This window comes from Corylus avellana, chromosome 11 (genome assembly GCF_965113065.1).
Source record: "Corylus avellana chromosome 11, dhCorAvel1.hap1.2, whole genome shotgun sequence".
NCBI classification, from domain to species: domain Eukaryota; kingdom Viridiplantae; phylum Streptophyta; class Magnoliopsida; order Fagales; family Betulaceae; genus Corylus; species Corylus avellana.
The window spans coordinates 15424700-15441662 of NC_142500.1; the positions used below are offsets into that span (position 1 = coordinate 15424700).

The 16963-nt window shown below is 37.2% G+C and overlaps 1 protein-coding gene across 1 annotated transcript; it reads right to left on the reverse strand.

Moving 5' to 3' along the window:
* On the reverse strand, positions 1 to 12882 carry LOC132165687 (protein HEAT INTOLERANT 4). Its single transcript, XM_059576346.2, has 14 exons — positions 12447 to 12882; positions 11477 to 11515; positions 11328 to 11381; positions 11151 to 11214; positions 10904 to 10962; positions 6220 to 6344; positions 6041 to 6100; positions 2365 to 2423; positions 1923 to 2002; positions 1683 to 1721; positions 1181 to 1243; positions 1043 to 1090; positions 820 to 948; positions 1 to 579 (listed from the first exon to the last, which is right to left on the reverse strand). Exons 1-14 carry the CDS (start codon positions 12606 to 12608, stop codon positions 532 to 534), a joined length of 1029 nt encoding a protein of 342 aa, XP_059432329.2. The 5' UTR covers positions 12609 to 12882; the 3' UTR covers positions 1 to 531.
* Positions 12883 to 16963: the final 4081 nt, after the last annotated feature.

Consider the following 16963-nt stretch of genomic DNA (forward strand, 5'->3'; position numbering starts at 1 on the left):
GAAATATAAGATGTCAGGTCACCTTGCACATTACAAGATTGCATTTCATAAACCGCCAATAAAAAGCGTAATGATTTGCAGTCGAAAAAAAAAAAAAAAAGACTAACTTCGTTATCATTCTTATTGTTTCTAGAATAAAATTTTGGTCATACAAACTAAATGAACCAGAACTAATATTACTAAGACACTGACAAATCACAACTCGAGATACCAGGAAATCACTGGCTTGTAACTCGAGAAGCTTAAGAATTCTTCTAAAATTTTGAACAGCCTCGAGAGTGTATCTTACAAATTCCTCATGTGGTGAGAAAAGCACCTCATTTGTTCATCTAAATATTCTGAAACTACTGGTGTACATTTTTTTTCCTGACACCCCCTAAACTCTGATCAAAAGTATATGACGAGGCAAGAAGGGCTTTGCCTCCAAAAACTTGAGCGTAATAAACCAAACCTTTGTGAATCTCAACTGTTTTGGCACCTGTTGCGGGCTTTGATCATCGCTCGGCCGTACTGACTGGCCCTTGAGACCAATCAAAGAACCTCATGAGCCTTCCCATAGTACCTGTTTATGAACGGAGCCTGCATGAAAGACCAAAAAAAAAAAACTCATATGCTTCGGCATCTATACAGATTGCAGATTCTTATTCCAGGAAATTACAAATCAAACTTCTATTGAGAAATTATTAGTACTAACAATCAATCGAAGATCATGCAAGTTGAATTAAGGATGTTTTGTCAAGGCAAGATTCTAATTACAAGAAAAAATCAACAATATGTAAATCCTAGTAATAAATAGAGCAGTGGCTTTCAAATGCATACCTTAACATTTGATACGTCAGGTGAATCTGGTGTTTGCACAGGGTAGAACTTGTAAAACCTCATATTCTCAAACGCTGCCTTAGTGTCCTCGCTCATTTCTTCAAGGGCTTTTTTCCGGGCTTCCCTTGCCTACGAAAAAAAAAAAAAAATTAGTGAAGTACTAAACAAAGTTTATGCTTCTAAAAGAGGCAAGCTTACAACTATATCTGCCTCAAGTACCTACCTCTCGATTGGCTTTCTTTGCTTCCCGAACTTTCTCCTTAACAAACTCCTGACACACAGAAAAAAAAGATAAGATACATGTAATGGCCTACATAGATAAGAAAAACTGACTAACAAGCATTTCATTCATTAATTTCACCTTGAAGGCATCCTTTTGATCTTCGGCCAACTCCTCCTCCTGGATCAGCTTGTCCGTGAACTCCTACAAATTAGATGTGCAATTTAGTAGAAGATAAACTTTTTTTCATAGTCCTAATTATCCCTTTCAATTTTTCAGTTTGACAGAATTGGGAATGATGTGGGATACTTCATTCTCCATGAGTTCTGAAAATCCCGTCCCTCAGTACAGATAATCCACATTAGACCCAATAATGTGATAGTATGTAGCAAGTTGTTTAAGCAAACAAAAGTCTGTCAATGAATGACTGCCAGAGGAAAAAAAAATTTTAAAAGGAGAAAGTTTGAATAATGCAACTTCGAATAGACAAAAAAGGTGCAAACCCATCAAATGGTAAAATAATAGCCATAATTAGAGGATAGTCCCCAATAACCATAGCAATCCAAACGCCAAAAGTTATAACTTCACAACTGAATTAGTATAGGATATACTAGATTACAAACGCCAAAAGTTAATTCTGTACCTCAAGTTCATCCAACTCCCAATCAAATTCACAGAAAATCTGCAGGGAGAAAAAGAGAAAAATCAATTTACACAAAATTTTGAAGTCCAACTTATGCAAATTATTGCAACAGTGAACATCACTGAAAGTATGTTTAAGTAGACAAATTTGGATAACTCGGATAAACTTAAATTCATTTATATCCAACAATGATATGCATCATTTTTTTTTTTTTTTTTTCAATCTCATTTTGTAACCTACCGGCTTTGTTTCTGATGGAAAAATTATTTGAACCTCAGTGCTTTGCTCAAGCTCATCTTCCTTGAAGGGCTGATAGAAATCTGCCAAAAGGATAAAAACCAAATCAAACAATGGAAAAGTTACGTTGATGGAACAGAGATAGACATGAGTTGAATATTTGTATGTCTCAATAACCATAACCATGTCAAGTGACAAAATATGGCCACGAAAAATATAAGGCTTCATCTGAAGTTTCCAGGCTTGTCCAAATAGTTGTCAAAAATAAACATAGGTTTATTAACCTTTCTTTTTACTCCTTATAACCCAGTTACACTGATGTTTGCCATCCAAACAAAGATCAAAAAGTAGAAAAAGAGAGCTCATTGTCTTGGATCCTTTGCTAAGTGGTGATAAAGTTTATGTAGGATACAACAATTTAAACAGATGTAGTTTGAGAACTAACAAGGCAAGCAGTACTCATATTTCTTGAGACGGTCTATCTTCAAGTGTTTTAAAGCAGCCCTGCACAAACAATTCATAAGCATAAGTTACTATCTTGTTCAAAACATGAGTTAAAATTAAATCCATTAGCACAAATAATACTCATTCTAGATTAAAAAAAAATGTGCATAATGCACAACAGATAATAAACAATAAAATCCACACTAAGGGGGAATCTGACACACAGGTCCAGAGAAAGGCCTTTTCTTGATTAGGTTCTCAACTATTGTGCAATATTCTGATAGTGCCAATTTACATTACTGATACCAATGGCAATTGACCCTTCTCAGATTGAAATGTTACATTAAAAAGTGACATAGCAATAACTAACTCATTAGAGTTAGAGAGAGAGAGAGAGAGAGAGAGAGAGAGTAGCAACACTAAAGAAAAAATTATTCTATCTTCTATCTTCCTCTCTCTACAAATATCACCAAACCGAATGTGCTTTCCTCTCCCTCCTCACCTCCCTCTTCATCCTCTTTCTCATCTTCTCCTTCACCACCCCAAATCAGCACAACCCAAATGTCAGATTCAAGTAGCCAAACAAACCCACCAAAGATCAAACCCCAAAAATTCAGCAAGCCAAATTCAATCAAACCCAAAGTACCAAGCAAAATTTAAAACCCAGTCAGCAGCCTTTTGTTCGCAGTCGACATACCAATCTATTTGACTGGGCCATGAGACTACCACAAGGTTGCAACTTTCTTACCATTTATAAGACAAGAAGAAAAACAGCCGGCTAGGCCACTAAAAAAGAAGGGCAAATAACAAGAGGCCACTAGTTCATCACCCAACCGAACAATGATTGGGCTCTCTCTCAGCACTATAAGCATAGTAATTTACTTATTTAATATTTAACCTGATAAAGCAACAAAACCTTGCCAATTTCACTCACAAAAGAGCAAGATTACAATTCCAAATTACATATTTTACAATGAAAGAAATAAAGACTACAGTCCAACACGTACCCACCTGCTCCCCTATATTCACAATTATTAAGTGCCCTAACATCATGGTCACTGCAAATCACACTAACCAAAAACCTCGCTTCCACCCACCACAATTTTCAGAATGGCAGTCAAAAACAAAAGAAGGCAAACAAAAACAAACAACAGTTCTAGTTTTCAGCTAAACCTGAGATGGCGGAGGCTGAACGGAATGCAACACTCTAAGAGACAGACCAGTGTGAGAGTGGAAAGAAGGAAGAGACAGAGAACACAGATAATAATAATAATAATAAAAAGCAAGGACAACTAGATTAGATTGTCTTTATATTAGTTGATGAACTGGCATATACCAGCTAGGTTGGGTAAAAGAAAGACCACTGAGGAAAGAATAGGTAAGGCTTGTTTTGCATTTGTTACAATTTGGACCAAATTGAAAGCATTTTAATAATTAAAGGATTTGGTTGTAAAAATAAAAATCGTACAGCCTGAATCGAAACCACTAACAAACTATAGAGACCAAAAACGTAACTAACACCTTTTAGTGACTTAATGTTAGTAAATCATTGTTTTTTCTTGTCTGGAATGTCTTACGTTTTGCATATCAAACATATTTTGAAAATCCCAAGAACTTTTAGGTATGGGCTGTACTAATGGCCAATGAATCTAATGATATTTTGCAGTTTTCAACTAAGTTAATTAGTAATGATTCCAAAAGCTACTAAATTATAAAATAAAAGTTCTTATATATTCATAGAATTCTTTCAATTCAATATAGAGAATAATTTTTGACTTTCCAGCAAGTATGCTCTTCTATGAAGATTGTGAGAGGCAATCACATCCTGTATATGTTGTTTGATGCCAAGTACTACTTCCACAATTCCCCAAAAAAAAAAATCAAGCCCTAGCCTCAGTTATGCTTATCAACTCTAAGAGCTCCTATGACAAAAGCCCTAGTTCAGCCCGCCTTCAACAATCCTCTAGAACAACTAAAAAATTAAAATTAGTATTCTCCGGTGCTGCTTAGAGCCCTAGAACAGCTATCAAAATTTTACTTTTCATTATGGTTTGTTTCAATCCTAAATCATTGTCTTTTTTCTTTTTCCTAAGCAAACACAGAGAGAAAAGGGGAAAGGGAGAAATACATCAACCATCGCAGCACAAAAGAAAGTGGGGCAACCCAACAAACACCCAAAAACAACCAGTACAATGCAACCAAACTCTAAGGACTATTGGGATGGGGCCAAAAGATTGGCCCAGCCCATTTGAAACATGGCTCCTCTTAACTTGAAACTGCAGCGGGAGAAAGAGCACTAGAACCTGTTGAATCAAAGCTACTTGAGTGGAGCACCACTGGGGTATCCAGAGAGAGGTACCCGCCAGCGATGATTGCATAGGGGATACGGCATCTAACTCTGTAACTGGATCTGGAAGTGTCCATAGTAAAAAATAGACTACCACCTATGGAGATCCAGAGGAGAAATAAAGAGAAAGCCATTGATCTGGAGCGTGGCAAAAACAAAAGTGCGACTGAGGTGGAAGCGCGTGCAGCCCACACACCTGGGTGCGCATGATGTGCACACGAGGGGGTAGAGACCATTGTAAGAGGCAAAGGAGGTCGGTGAGGAAGGATGGGTGGCAAATGGGTGGAGAAGGTGGGGAGATCTGAGCTTCAAGTTGCATACAAAACAAGAAAAAGAGAAGAATAAAAAAGGCTAGAAAAGAAAAAATAAGGGTAGGGGAGGAAAAGGGAGGAGCTTCGGCTCCTCCCTCCTCTAGAGGGCAGTAACAAGGAGAAATCATGGCAGAATTTGGTAGGGGAGAGCAGCAGAGGAACAAGAGAGACAAGTGCTCTCTACAAAGCTTTCTTTGGCTAGACCTATCATCACCTGTTATTTGAACCATTGATATACCTTAATGACACATATTTTCCACAACCTTTTCTTAACTTCAAACCATAACCAAACATTGGCATATCTTAAAAAACAAGTCTTGCAAAGACCATTCAATCTAACTTTTATTGATGAGACTTTATGTAATTGCCTTCTTCTAAAAGTGAGACTCCATTAAAATTCTACGAGATAAGCCTTGTGGAAGACTTAGCGAGATTTCACGATCTTCCTTTTATTCTTTCATCTTTCAAGCCTTAATCAACCCTTAAAATCCTATTTTAATACTTTAACAAACCCACCATTGATACCATCTAAAATCTTTATCAAATTTGAGCTCTTGGCAGATTTCATATCCCTAGAACAACACCCTCAATTTTACCTTTCCCTTTTAATTTCAATCCCATGCACTCTCCATTTGGTTATAGACAAATCCCAAAGTCACAAGTTTTTACATCCTTGAGCCCTAACCCTAGCATGCAGCAACAGATCACTTGATTAGCCATTTTGATAAATTTTCACAACCTTCACTTCTTTTCAACCAACAATCCCCTTCCAAACAAAGTCCATTTCACTTTCTCATCCACAACCAAAAACCAAGAGTTACAACCCATCTATATTGACCATAGGGAGCTACTAATCTGCAAATTTAATGGTCATCCAACATCAAAGAGAGAGAATGCAAATCGCATGTTCCTTAAATGCAGGTAAAAAATATAAGAGAAAAAAAATAAGCATTTATATGTGTGTGCATGGGCGAGCATGTATCCAATGAGAGAAGGAGGAGACTGCAATAAAATATTACCTTCTTTGGGTGCAGCTCAATATAAATATTTGAGAGTGAAGGCTTTCAACTTGGCTACCTCTGTAGAAGAATTAAATTAACAATGACATAAAAAAAGTTGGACAGAGAATGTTGAGGATGCCCATAAGAATGTTCCATGAGATCAGTTCAAATAGCCAGCAATAAACAATATTCCATACCTATTCTCAAGAGGAATATAAGGAACCCAGTCCATTTTCATTTGTTTCATGGGAATAATTTCCTCAGCCTCTCTCTGAACTGAGTTAACCCCTATCTTATCAGAAGGAGGGAATGGAGATACAACCTGTAGATCAAGAAACCAAATAGATTAACATGCACGAAAATGGAATATGTATTGCAACATCAATAATAATTATTATTATTATTTTATAAGCAATATAATTATTTACTGGTATCAAAACAAATAGTTGATAAAATTACTTGTTCCCTACAGTAGAACACAGTAGAGACCAAAACACAACACTTTCAGCAAAGATGAATAGGAAAATAAAATATAAACATTTTATACTAAAAATAGTGGTCTTGAGAATATAATAAAATTAAATGAAAAGGATTAAAATGGTGTGACAGTTCAGAAAGATTTAAAAATAAAAAATAAAATAAAAAATTAGTAAGGTTCTAAGATAAAGAATGAATTATGGTAATGGTCAATCATCAACTAAAAACCTAAACAGCCATATGATGAATCAAATTAATGTAGAAATTTCACTACATATTTTAGTATTTGATGTCTAAAACTTGCAAAAATAGACAAGTATGATATAAAATATGGATGAATATTTCCAGCTAAAGACCTTTCTAAAAAACTACATCCACGATAAAGACCTAAATAAATCATATCCAATAAATTAATGCACAAGTTTTTTTTTTGATAAGTAATAAGAAGTTTTATTAAAGAAGGTGAAAAGCGAGAGGCGCCCTTAATTACACATAGAGTATACAAAGGGGGCAAAAGCGAACCCAAAGAAAAACCCCAGCACACCCACCCAGAAAAACCAAAAAACCACCCAAAAACCCTCAAACAAACACACCAACGTAAAGCCCACTAACCAAACACCCTCATCCCTTCACAAAAGACTATGACACAATAATCTTGCCCTTCCTTCTCATGGAGGACGCACTAGCATTGCCATAGTTAACAGAGCTTTCTAAATTTAACAACTCCCTTTTGCCCTTATTCCTAGGCCTTTTTCCTTTAGCCCTAGGCCGGGCGACGTCCATAACCCAAAGAAAATCCACCGAATATGGATCCTCCTCTTCGTCGCAATCCAACACCCAATCAAGGGATCAGGGGACAGCTCCCCATCCCAATCGTCGTCTTCTCAATCCCGCCCAAACTTGAAAGCTTCATCCAAAACTGAAGAGTTGCCACCCACTACTTCATCATCCTTAACAGCCCCATGCGATGAAGATTGAGACTCCCTTTTTTCTTTCAGACTTGGGTTAAGAAACCCTCGCCGTAGAAAGCCCCTCATCGGATTAGAGTTCTTAGAATCAGGCTTTCTTTGAGCTGCAACAAAGAAAGCCTGATTCTATTATAATTTCGTTTAATAAGGCAGGATTTATTAGGATTTTATTATTTTTATCTGATTATTATAATTTCGTTTTAAAAAATGTACCTCACAATGCGATCTCTCTCTCTCTCCCTCTCTCTCTCCCTCTACATTTTTTAGGTTAGCAAGATAGTTTTCTGCCCTAGCGGCGGCGCTGTTTAGGCGCTGTGCGCTAGGCTCTGGTCAGCCGCTATGGAACGACGCTTCTCCATAGAAGCGAAATCCTTTTGCCTGTCAGCGAAGGAAGGGTGTCCTGATCTTCGGTTGGAGGAAAAGAGAAAAGGGTTCATAGGGGTAATTTTCGTGAGCCAACCTTGTGCTTCATGGTTGGTGGATATGGTCGAGGAGGGGAGTCAATCTCTGTTGAAGGTTGATATCGCCAAGTCATATCGTGAGGGCGACAAGGCTTTGATGGTGCATGGGGGTGTTAATAAGGCAGGTAGTCTCCTGTAGGTGGCCGTCTTTGCTGAGGGAGGTCGTAAAGGAATCATTTCGCTACCTGCAGGCCGTGGAGGGAGGGGATGGCGTCGGTTTGCAAATGAATTGCGGAGGTTGTTGGGTCCAACAGCCTCTACGCACCATGTTCCGGGGACGCAGCTCAAGCTTGGTTTGGGAGAATCCATCTTTGGATGTCTCCCTGGGCGCTCCTTTGCAGAGGTTCTTCGACTGGCGGCTGGTTCTGAGGAGCCTTCCGTTGGGAGGAGGGTTAGATCTTCGCAACTCATTGATCTCTTCCCGGTGAAGGACTCTTTTGAGCCCGGGTACGGTGAATATGAGTCACGGGTGATGGTGGACTAGTTGGAGTTGGGAGTCGCCGGATCCTGCTAATCTGGCTACATGTTTTATCCCGACGGCGGATCATACGAAGAAGAAGAAGAAGAAGAAGAAGAAGACTAAGACGTTGCTAGGTCTTTTACGTTCTGTTTTGGGCCGGGTCCTAGCTGGGTTAGTTAAAGGACTTTTAGTTGGGCTGGGTGTTCGCAAGTTTGGGTCTTTCCTTAAGCCCAAACACCCTAGGTATTTCAAGACAGCTTGGCGCAGGGGTTTGAAGCGTCGTGTTAAGTATTTGCCCAAATCGCAACAATGTGGTTCTGCCTCGCCGGGAGAGATTGATGTTCCGGCCGATCGTAAGGAGGCGTGCGTATCTGAGGTATTTGCGCCGGTCGCCGGTGGTCTCGCCGGGGTTTCTAGCGATGATTCCGAGCTTGCGTTGGTGGAGGTGCATCCGGAGTCAAATCAATTGGTTTGTGCGGCGGGGTCTGTGTCTCTTGGAACGGAGACGGTCCCTGTTTTTTCGACGAAGGCTGCTCTATTGCCGGAGAATACCCAGAACTGGTTGTTGACTCCGATGAGTACCCATGTCTCTCCTTTGTCTCCGATGGTGGTCTCTGCTCCTCCGGTGGGAGCTGGTGCTGTTTCGGCGAAGGAGGTTGAACCCGTTAAGACTGCTCCGGCGAAAGGGTTGCTACGTCGGGGGTTTTTAGGGTCTAGAAATGTTTCCTCTTCCTCTCTGCCTGGGATGAAGGAGGCTTCATCGTCGGTAAAGGGCTCTAAGGTTGTAGTCGAAGATTCACTGACCTGTTCTATTTCGGGAAAGCATGCGGCTGAGCTGGGTTCGAGATTAAGCGAACCTTTTCCTTGAATGTCGGAGAATGGTGCTCCGATTTATTCCTCTGTTTCCAAATCTCAAATAGGGTATGCCCGGAGGGTGAAGGAGAAGCTTGCCAAGCAGTTGCAGAAGAACAAGGAACTGTTTGCCAACGTTGTAGCGGAACCCTCCGAGAAGGGGGTGGGGAATTATTCGGAGGTGGTTATAGATGCGGCGAATTTCGCCCCCAGTGTGGAACTGTCTAATGGTGAAGGAGGTGATGAGAAGAGTCTTTTGAATCTCTTTTCGAATATTGAAGAGGAGCGGGAGTCCTTTACCTCTAAAGCAAAAGGGAAGCGGGAAATCAAGAATTTAGAATGCTCCATCAACTATGAGGTTAGAGAGAGACTTTCTCCGAAGCGGTACTATCGCCGTCGGGGTTGTGTTGGAACCAAAAATGCATTATCCTTTCCTCCAGAGGTGCATTAGGGTTCTGGTATTTTTTTAGGGATGGTGGTGGGTTTGTGGGCTTCAGTGTTTGGGTTTTTTGGGTTCTTGCTTTGGTTTTTCGTTTGGTGGTGGTTATAGTTGGGTTGGGTTTCTTTGGGGTCTGTTTTTTGGGTTTTTTTTGGGCTACCTATGTATACTCTCTTGTGTACTTAGAGGCGCATTGCGCTTTTTTTTGATATATACAATTTACTTATCAAAAAAAAAAAGCTGCAACATCCCCTACACTAATTAAAGGTGTAGGTGATGAATCAGACACCTGACCGTGTGCAACCTCCGATGAAGTCTGAGCAGCAAACCCCACAACTGGTTGGTAATGTATCTGTGGAGCAATAAAAGATTCCACCACCTCAAGAAGAAGAGAATCATTCACCCGAATTCCTCTTTCTTTCTTAGCTCTCCGGTAGTATCTCACTGTTTGCTTATATATTGGAACCCCACTGCCCAGAGACATGCGTAACCTCTCTCCCAAAGCTAGCGCCCCTGTAGAATTTGCATCATGATTTTCCGGCAGAAAAATCTGCCCAGATGAAAGCGTAGAAGAGGGTGGGACCGAGACAAGAGCATCAGTAACGAGCACCTGGTCAAACCTGTTCGCCTTTGGAGGCACCAATGCCGACACGAGCAAGTAACGCACAAGTTTTATAGCTCTTTTAGTAAAAGACAAAAAAAATTTAATTCGGTAAATATACACAACGGCTGACAATGAAATCCCTTTCTGGAAAAATAAATACCACAACAATGGAGGTGAAATCTAGTAAACTGTGTGTCCAAGATTTTTTGATTAACCCAAGGCTTCAACTCTAGACTTCAAAGCTGCACCCCATATTAACAGCCACACAACTCATACCAGAGAAGCCTTGAGCATCTAAAGACACAAGGTAAGTTTTAATTTTGGCTGCAGATTGAAGAAGATGAAAACTTGAACGAAAATCAACACCGAAAAAGTCAAATCACATTTAAAGCCACATAAATAAATATACCAAGTCAACTCAAGAATCCACTATTTATTTTATAAAAATAGATAAGAAACCCCAGCCAAGTAGCTACAATATATTAAAGGCCAGTTGCAAAAATGGCAAACCTAACAAACCAACTTCCACAAATTAACTAGATATGCGACGTCATCAACTAAATTACATATAATTATAGTTCTAAACTCAGATGCAAAAGCAATATTACTGAACAACTTACAGCAACTACCACAGGTATGCAGATAATTTTGCTTTCACCCTTGAAAGAGACCAATTGAGCTGCAGTACCAGAAAATAATGTCAGAATAGAATGTGAAGGAAAATTGAAGGGGAAACGAGAAATAAGTGGCGTCAAGCAACTTAGTATAAAATCATACTTCTGATGCAATAAGAAACGTTTTATCAATAATTAAATCATGAAATCTAAAACAAGATTCATATGGAGTCTGAGTCTGCAAGCCACTCACGTTCTGTACAACCAAAGAGATAAACTTTCTTCCCATGAAGCTTTCCCCCTTCTTCAAATGCATCCTGGCCACAATTAGAACAATAAAATTGAGCATTCTTAAACCACCTCTATATCAACAATGGGGAGAAAAACTGTAAGTGAAATATTAAGGGGCAAAGATAAGTTTGTAACTCACTTCTAGATTTGAGAAATTCCACTTGAATTGGTAGACCGCGTCCAATTGATCCCACTGGCATAATTTTATTACAATATAAAAGCCAGCAAAAAAAAAAAAAGGGAAAATAATGAGAAATTAAGATAAGAGAATCAAAAGTTTTATCAAACCTCCGTCCCAACGGGGAATACGGCCTTCCATAGATCTTCCTGCACAACCAAGACACAGAATAAAACATAATCAAACACATTTTCATAACTTTCACTGATAATGCACTCTGTTACCTCACAGACATCACAATGTAGCTTTTATTAAGCCAAAAAAGAAAAAAAAAAAATTAAAGGTAACGCACAAGTGCTGCCATTAAAAAACTATCATTTTCCATATTAATGATCAGCAAAGCTACGATTCAAGCTTCACTAGCAACTAAGAGTTAACAGAAGACAAAACAAATTGAAATACAATGTGCTAGGATTGAACTTCTTTTTTCTTAAAACAAACGAAAACCTAATAGAGCTGAAAAAAATCCACTCAACTGAGCCCAAAAGCAAGGAGTTAGGTTAAGTCAAGTAAGCATCGAACATTCTTCTAAAAACAAATTGGCATAAACATTAACTTCCTTCCATTCATTATATAACAAATATGCCAGAACAGAATACTGAAAGAAGAAAGATATCGAGAGAAAGAAGAAGGTATAGGAGATGAATCTGAAATCCTGTATTACTTCATTTATACTAAGAGAAACGAATCAAATATCAACTACTCGAGTAAACAGCAAAACAGAAATAACTAAACCAACCATCTCATACATAGCAGTTCATCTTACCCACTAACCAATTCGAACTATAACTATAACTAAACCAGCTCATTCGCTGATATTATACGAACTCAATAACGCAGATAAGAAAAAATTTTACTTTGTGAAAGTTATATAAAAAAATAAATAAATAAATCACTAACACACTCATATAATGCAAATATACCACATGAAGCTTCGATAATCCAAACATCCAAACAAATTATACAATGCTAATACAAATCAAACGATAAGGAAGCAGCCGAAGCACACGGAGGCAAAGCGAAGTATACGGCACAAATTGAATTGAATTTGCAAGGAAGAACTAGGAAGCAGTCATATACCAAGTTACGCTTATCCTCGAAGTACTCGGGCTCGGATTCAGGCACAGAGGCCTTGACCCGCTTAGCTCGAGAAGTCGCTTTCTTCGACTCCTCCTGCTGTTTGTCTTGCGCAGTCTCGGCCTCTTTCTTCTGGCTCGCCTTCCTCTTCGCTCCTTTCTTCATTGCTATTCTTAGCTCACAAAGACAGAAAGAGAAAATCTATGGCGAGAGAGCGAAATAGGGTTTGGGGCTTGTTTTCGAAGCGGTGGATCCGGAATTTGAATTACAAAGCGAGAGAGAGAGAGAGAGAGAGAGAGAGAGATCTGGAGAGAGGCAGGTGTATATTATTTATTTATGTATTTATATTTATGAGGGTTTGGGCGTGAAAACAACGCGAATGCTCTGGATTCGAAGAGAGAGAGAGGCGCGGAGGTGTACAGGTTTTGAAATGGACCGGATTAATTCAAATTTTCTTGCCCCAAAAAAAATAAATAAAAAATAATTTGAAAAACTACTAGCGTACGGACAACGGCGGCCAAACTACTAGCGTACGGGGCTTCCCCCTTTGTTGATAATTGACTTTTTTTTTTTTTTATAACATTTTTCTTTCTTCCTTTTTCCTCTTTTAAATAAGAATATTAGCAAATAATTTAAAATATAAAAAAATACTCAAAAATATTTTACTTCTACGACGCTTCAAAATATTTTTTCAAAAAAAAAAAAACAAAGCAAAAGTGATCACTATTCAAGAGAACATTCCTAGTAGCCTCACCAATTTTTTTTTTTTTTTTTTTTTTACATGTCCGCACAAGAAGGGGAAAAGGGATTCGAACTAGTGACCTCCGCTTCATAGTCCCAGCCGATTGAACTATCTCTTGGAAGCACCAAAATTATTTTTTAGTTATTTTGGTGAGGCAATTTTACAAAAGTAGTTTAAATCTTCACTTTTCAAAAATTGAATAAAAAATCCTCCTTTAATAGTTTTTTTCTTTTTTTAAAAAAATAAACAAATATTTTAAAAATAATATTTAAATGAAATAGTGAAAGTGAATTATTAAAATAGTGAGGCTGTTGAGGTGCTCTAAAAAAATTGAGTTGTTAAAATAGGAAGAAAAAAAATGTACTTCTGATTATTTTTGTGAGGTTGCTAAGAATAATCAAGGTTTAGGGATAAATTTCTTCGCATATTCTCTTTTTTTCTTATGTGGTTCATATGTTTTAAAAGACTACTAAACAAAAAAAACTACCATTAGATTGCAAACTATCATCTAATAAAGGAAGCGATATCTCTTAGTGTGGAACAGGATCTTATTGAGAAAGTCCCCTATTGTATTTCAAATATTATCTCAGTAGAGCTTTGTATTTAAAGTTGTTTTACTATTTATAAATTCACTTGATTTCTTTAAAAAAAAAAATCATCATTACATTAAAAATTCAATATAAATCTATCATAAATTTAATAGTGGTGAAGTATGAGATGAATAGGTGGAACAAGTAACATTGCTCTTGAACAATGCTTACGTGTGTAACAAGTGCAATGATGAGCGTGCCTAAACTTATGAAAAATATGAAATGTGTGGATAATTAAAGATAATAAGTTTTGATTGTTAATATGTTTAAAGTACATATAATGCCATGGTGAATATGTTGTTGTGTTATTTAATAATTTTAAAATAGCGTTGGCATTACATACATAGTTAAATGTAATAAAATAAATGAGAAAATTTACTTTATCCCCTGAAATTTCAGGAGTTTTTCAATACGAACTTCAATATTTAAAAATTGGCAATGTACCCCCTAATGTATCAAAAAATTTCAATTCAAACATTATGTTACTAATTTCCGTCTAATTGGATGAAAATTATCCCATGTGCATCTCACATGGGATTTTGATGCCCTCTATTCCAATTTTGCCCGTATTAAAACCTATGAAATTATGTAATTACCCGCATTAAAACCTATGAAATTGAGTGTAATTACGTAATTTCACAGATTTTAATAAGGTTCAAATTAGAATAGAGAGCATCAAAATCTCACGTGAGATACAAGTGGGATGATTTTTGTCCAATTAGATGAAAATTAGTAACGGATGATTTGAGTTGAAAATTTTTGAAACATTAGAGGATACATTGCCAATTTTTAAACATTGGAGTTCAAATTGAAAAACCTTTAAAACTTCAAGAAGTAAAGTGAATTTAACCCTAAAATAAAATATTGATTATAAAATAGCTCATCTCCATTTTCTTTTTCTTTTTTTTTGACATATCCGCACAAGAGGGAATAGGGGTATTCGAACTAGTAAAAATCAAGTGTATAAAACATATTTATAATCTACAGATTAGATATAGTCAAGTGTATAAAACATATTTATAATTGACATTTACTGAACAATGCAATTAATCGGTCATTTGGGAATATATCTTTCAGCCTATTTATTGTCCTACTGCGTTACGTTTGGAATTTAGATCCCTCCTTTTATAGAATCCCATTTATTTTTCTATTGCTTTTGAAAGTGGATCACATCCGAGGGTCATTTATTTATAGGATCCTATTGAAAGTGGATCACATCCGAGGATCCTTTTTTTTAGTTTTAGTTTTTTTTTTTTTTTTTTTTTTTTTTTAATCAAATAAGGGAAAAAAGGGTTACATGTGATCAAACAACAACAAAGGGGTGGCACCCCAACAACAAAGCCCAAATGGTTAATGCAACAAGGATACATGGAAAAGTCCAAAATGACTAAATACAGGGAATAATCCAAATTGATCAAACAGTAAACAATAATTTCATCTATGGTCTTAGATAAACCATAAACAAGCCGGGCATGTTCCTGGGCCACACAAGACGATTCTAAAATGCATAAAGACTCAGTGAAGAGACTCATGCGGTTAAGACAACAATCACTGTTAAATCCTTGAAGCTCAAGGAGAAAGAATCCTAAACCTTTCTCTTATTTTCATCATGGTGTGTAGATTGCTCATGCCGGGCTTTGTATATTCAGAGGGCGTAGCGTGTGTGTGTTGTCACTATTGTGGTTAGGGCTGTCAAGTGAGCGAAGCGTCTCGTGAGCAAGCTCGGCTCATGCTCGACTCGAATATTAAATGAAGCGTTTCGTGAACACGAATCCTTGCTTGAATATTAAATAAAGCTAGCTTGGCTAAGCTCGTGAGCAGCTCGTGTAGTACCTCAGATTTTGAAAGTCTTATTTTATAGATATTAATTTGATGTTATGATTATATTAATATTCATATTAGGCAATGATGTTAATTCTTGAGGGATTTATGATATTGTATGAATGGTAATTGGAGATTAGTAGGTAGAATAGTATAGGGTAGGTAAAATAGTAAATAGTAGGTAAAATAGTAAATGGTAGGTGAAATAGTAAATGAAGGGTAAAATTGTAAATGAAAGGCGGAATAGTATTTGTTTTTTTCCTATAAATAGAGCTCTTCCCCTTCACAATTTTCACCACTCATATCCTCTCTTCCACATATTCTTCCTTCTTCCGTTTTCTACTCGGTCTTTCTTATTTCTGAAAGTGTTTACACGAAACAGAGAGAGAAAGGGCGAGACAAAGCGTTGCAAGAAAGAAAGAACACGAGAGAGAACGGACTTGAGAAATTAGTTTGAAAGATATACCAGTAGTGTTAGTCAGATTGGAGCAACTAGATCATTCAGACCACTTTTTAGCTTCAGTCTAGAGGTAAGTAAATTCACTACCCCTTTCTAAAATTACTTCATGTCATGTTATTTATACATTCTTGTATCAAATTGTAAATGATTATTTTATTTACCTACCATGGAGATATGTTGCATGCATGAAAGATTTCTAAAAGAATTATTTAGAAAGTTTATATTTCTTTAAATGCTTTTTAAGCACAACAAGTTTATATTTGGAAAAGTTTTCATTTTAAGAAAAGGAAGTTGAGAAATGATGATGATTATAAGAAAGAAGAATGATGATAGACCCTCCTACATGTTGCCCTAAGATGCATCAAAAGAAGTACAAAGAAAAGTACAAGAAATGAGTTAAATGTTTATGAAATGAGGGCACATGTATGGAGGAGAGTATTTTTGGCCCTAAGATAAGTAAGGATGAGAGGAGTTCGGTACCGATACTCGGATGGAAGCGAAACCACTGAAGGAGGCTATGCCAGAAGGTGGTATTCCATCAACATGACCGTTGAGTGCACCAAGAAAATAATTAATTGACGGTCGGGCATGGCTGAGGCCACAGTTCAGTGCCATGGTCACAAGGACCCGCAACCCTCGTACACAGGGGTAATAGTGTACATGGGCCTTAATATGAGAAAATGATAATATAATTTCAACGATGATTTACTATGATGATTTTCAATGATGATATACTATGATGATTTATAGCGATGCATTATGATGATGATTTACAAAGATGATTTATGACGATGATCTAATAATAGATGTAATAGTACGTATATGCTACGGAAGATGTAACCGTACATACATGTATTATTATTATGGCTGGATGTATATTTATTTGTAAAAACAATTATTAAACCTG

Bases quoted from the DNA above. Each gene is read 5' to 3' on its own strand.
- LOC132165687 (XM_059576346.2), bottom strand. From the start codon at position 12,608: ATGAAGAAAGGAGCGAAGAGGAAGGCGAGCCAGAAGAAAGAGGCCGAG. The intron at 1,244-1,682 runs GTACAGAATTAA...TCTAATTTGTAG, and splicing joins GGGAGTTGGATGAACTTGAG to GAGTTCACGGACAAGCTGAT. The intron at 949-1,042 runs GTAGGTACTTGA...TTTTTTTCGTAG, and splicing joins CAAAGAAAGCCAATCGAGAG to GCAAGGGAAGCCCGGAAAAA.